Source organism: Cajanus cajan, chromosome 5, assembly GCF_000230855.2.
Source record: "Cajanus cajan strain Asha chromosome 5, NIPB_CcT2T_4, whole genome shotgun sequence".
Lineage (NCBI taxonomy): Eukaryota > Viridiplantae > Streptophyta > Magnoliopsida > Fabales > Fabaceae > Cajanus > Cajanus cajan.
The window spans coordinates 3,422,662-3,426,499 of NC_138521.1; the positions used below are offsets into that span (position 1 = coordinate 3,422,662).

At 27.4% G+C, this 3,838-nt stretch overlaps 1 protein-coding gene across 1 annotated transcript; it reads left to right on the plus strand.

Moving 5' to 3' along the window:
• The first annotated feature begins 207 nt into the window (after positions 1 to 207).
• On the plus strand, positions 208 to 2,379 carry LOC109806790 (histidine-containing phosphotransfer protein 4). Its single transcript, XM_020369287.3, has 6 exons — positions 208 to 349; positions 1,126 to 1,256; positions 1,358 to 1,426; positions 1,599 to 1,670; positions 2,010 to 2,082; positions 2,170 to 2,379. The coding sequence occupies exons 1-6, from the start codon at positions 290 to 292 to the stop codon at positions 2,215 to 2,217; spliced, it is 453 nt and encodes a 150-aa protein (XP_020224876.1). The 5' UTR covers positions 208 to 289; the 3' UTR covers positions 2,218 to 2,379.
• The last annotated feature ends 1,459 nt before the right edge of the window (positions 2,380 to 3,838 follow it).

The following is a 3,838-nucleotide window of genomic DNA, read 5'->3' on the forward strand; positions in this document are numbered from 1 at the left end:
TGTGCAAATACCATTCAAGAAGATACTCTCCCCATTAGTGCTTATGATCGAAGTGCAGCTTTCCATATGACACTGAAATGTCCGAAAGAGAATGCATGGAAATGCAAATGCAATGCAACATTCGAATAGGCCCACCCTTGAATGATGAAAAGGAAAAGTTGAAGCTTTTTGTCTTGTGCTTCTCACTTCTTAGATCCTAGACACCTGACATCTTTTCTCTCCTATAAAACCCTTCCTCTCCCCACCTTCATATCATGCATTCCCACCCCACTCTCTTCTCACAATTCACATGGACACTAACCATTCCCGCAGGCAGCTTGCTGCAATGAAACAGTCCCTCTTTGATCAGGTTCTTCTTCCTTCCTCCTACCACTTTTATACTTTATTTTCCTACAATTTGCAACATACCACAAATGTTGGAGATCATAAGCTGATTACTGATATGGCACACAACAATTTACTCCTTACACCTTTGTCTCAAACATGAGGAAAGGAAGAAAAAAAAATACAAGTTTATCAAAATCTTTTCTCTCATTTGATAGCCAGGAAAACAATAAAAGAAAAAAAAATGGTGGGCTAACTCAAACATTCTTTCTTCTAATTTGAGAAAGAGAATGAGAAAGATAAAAATTAATGCATAAAAAACTATAAATATCCTTATTTATTGTTATGCATATTTTTTAATTGAGATATTTATGTCATTTCATATACACATTTCTACTCCTCTTCTTTCCTTCATTTTTCATTCTTCACTCTTTTTTAGCTTGTGCACTAATCTCATTCATTAGCAGAGGAAGAAATGTCAAGTCAATTGGTAGTTAATGCAAATTACATATTCCATTGCTTCATAACCTGATTACCTTAAATCACAAGACACACAGGAAAATTGTGTTTTTGTTCATGGCACCAGTAACTGATGAGGGAAGCATCATTCATGCATTGGAATTAATAACAGATAATGGAGAGAAAGAAAATTCTGCTAAACTTAAAGAATCCACGCTTTCTGATGATGACATTTGTGCAGTTATAGCAGACATGAATGGAATGCATACTATTTATTATGCAATGTTCTGTTAGCTCCATAACTGTTCAATTTATGGTGAATTGGAATATTTTTCTCTGCAGGGATTGCTGGATGAACAATTTATACAACTGGAAGAGTTGCAGGATGATGCAAATCCTAACTTTGTTGAGGAAATTGTGACTCTTCACTACCGTGATTCATCACGGCTTATCTCAAGCATAGAGCAGGCTCTGTAAGTTAACTAACTTCACCATTCTTTGTACTTTCTAGACCTATTTCTTTTTTGAAGAAAAAAAATTGATAAATAGAGTTAATTCATTTTTGTGCTTGTAGCAAAGAGAGGAATCTGGATTTCAACAAGCTGGACACACTTATGCATCAGTTCAAAGGAAGCAGTTCAAGGTAAATATAGGATTAGGATAGTCCAACAGAAAATATTAACCATAGTTATACTAATAAGTTAGAGTTAATTATATTTTAAGTATCATCAGGTACATACTGTGTTGGCTTTATCACAACAGAGAATCCTAATTATTTGAACTCTTTCTTTTGTTTCTTTTATAATGGATTGCAGCATAGGAGCCAAAAAGGTGAAAGCAGAGTGCAATTTGTTCAGGGAATATTGCAGGGCAGGAAATGCAGAAGGGTAATAAATGATCCTTCCACAACATAACTGAAGCCTTAATGCATTTTGAAATTTCTATATTTACAAAATATATTTAATATTTCATCTTATAAATTAATTTTGTAAGGTTGAATTAGATTAAAATTTATAAAAAATATTTTGTAAAATATGTTTAATCATTTTAAAATATGAATTTTGACTTAATTTTATAAAATAAAAATTACTCTCACTTATATATTTTATTTTAATCATATAACAACTGATCTCTATAAAAACATGACATTAAAAAAAATGTTGCTTCACTGAGCCAATGAGAAATTTTCCTAAAAATGATGGTAGTGTTTTTGCTTGAATATGCAGATGCATGAGGAGCTTCCAACAATTGAAAAAAGAACATGCTGCACTGAGAAAGAAACTTGAAGCTTATTTTCAGGTGTCTAGAGTATAGAAAAATGTTTGTACTGTAAAATTGTTGTGTTTGGCAATGTGGTGTTAAACTAATGTTCCTTCTTTTGTGCAGTTGGCGAGGCAAGCTGGACCCCGCGAAACAGCATGTCGCTCCAAATGAAGACCTAATGAAAAATATGCATAATAAGGCAAATGTAATTGGTGAAATTTGTATCATAGAAAAATATATGTATTTATATATATTCACCATAGGAAAGTGATGTTCGCCCTTTTCAGATATTTTGTTTCAGAATATCAGTTTTGTTTTCAAATGTTATAGGAATATTACTCTTCCACTTCATACTATATATAATATATATACATATAACCCGGCAATCCATGCATGGGCTTGTGTAAAATAATGTTCTAATTCAAATGTTTCAAAATTAATTTATAATAGGTTTAAATATATTTTTAGTTTTTATAAAATTGATAATTTTGATTTTGATCTTTTTAAAAGTTTTTTTTCTTTTTATTTATATAAAATTTATGAATATTATTTTTGTTATTGTAAAATGATTAAATTTTAATTTTGATTCTTATAAAATATTTTTTTTTTATCTTTTTAAAATCTAAATCAATTATTTTTAGTCCTTAATGATCATTTTAAGATGGATAAATAATATTTATTTTAAAAATTATAATTTTCTTTTAAAATATTAAATATTAATATAATATTAATAATAATTATAAATAATACTTAGGATAATTATTTAAATTTTTAATAAATAAAAAATAGTTAAAAATATCATATAAAAATAAAGACTAAAAATAATAATTTTAATTTTATAAAAATAATTTTTTTTATAAAACTAAAATTAAAGCTTATTAATTTTATAGAAATTAAAAACATATTTAACTCTCTTTAAGATGAGACTTTTAGACATTTTAAAATTTACTTAATTATATACACGTTGTGACCGTCTTTTTCTAGACAAATCACTCGAGTAAAAGATCTAGAATCTTGGACCATAATCGTGCATAAATATAATAGAAATCATTAAATAAATAAAAAATGTCTTTAGATGAAAGTTGGGAACTTGGGAATTTCAATACACAATTTTTAACTTCAAACACAAAAGAAAAAGATAAACTTTATTGCATTTTAGAAGCTCGCAACAACTGGTATAGATATATGTACTAAATATAGTGTATGCACTCGTATTATAAATATAACGAACTTTTACTCAATAAATTGACATGTACAATTATTTGGATTATTTTCTAATATTTATGTCAAAAATCGTGTTTATTTTAATCTCATAGTGTAAAATCCTTTATTCCAACTTACATAAAAATTAAATTTCAAATAAAATGTGTGAAAATATCTTCCCAATGACAGTATATCCAAGAGGACCAAGACGATAACATAGAGGTCAGCAATTAAAATGAGTTTTTTTTTTTTTTTTCATTCAGTTGATTCAAATATCGGAAATAAAGATTTTTTTTCTTTCTATTTTCATCGATATTCAATCACTTTATTAAGTCATTTAAAATATCATTTTATAATAAGATTCTTTATTAATAGATAAATTGAATTTCTTTTAATAATTTTTAATGGATTGTAAATAAATTAATACATTATTTTTAATAAAAAAAAGTATATTCTCTTAAAATTTATTAAAAAAATTAGCTCAAACAAACACAGACACAGATACCAAACAAACACATACACTCTTTTGATCCATTCATAACATTATTTTTAAAATTGAATATTTTTCACACTCTTTTAATCCATTCAT

What these genes read in the sequence shown, in the direction of transcription:
- LOC109806790 (XM_020369287.3), top strand. Translation starts at nt 290, where the DNA reads ATGGACACTAACCATTCCCGCAGGCAGCTTGCTGCAATGAAACAGTCC. An exon ending in TCAAGCATAGAGCAGGCTCT is followed by an intron (nt 1,257 to 1,357) that starts GTAAGTTAACTA and finishes TTGTGCTTGTAG; the next exon opens with CAAAGAGAGGAATCTGGATT. An exon ending in AACTTGAAGCTTATTTTCAG is followed by an intron (nt 2,083 to 2,169) that starts GTGTCTAGAGTA and finishes TCTTTTGTGCAG; the next exon opens with TTGGCGAGGCAAGCTGGACC.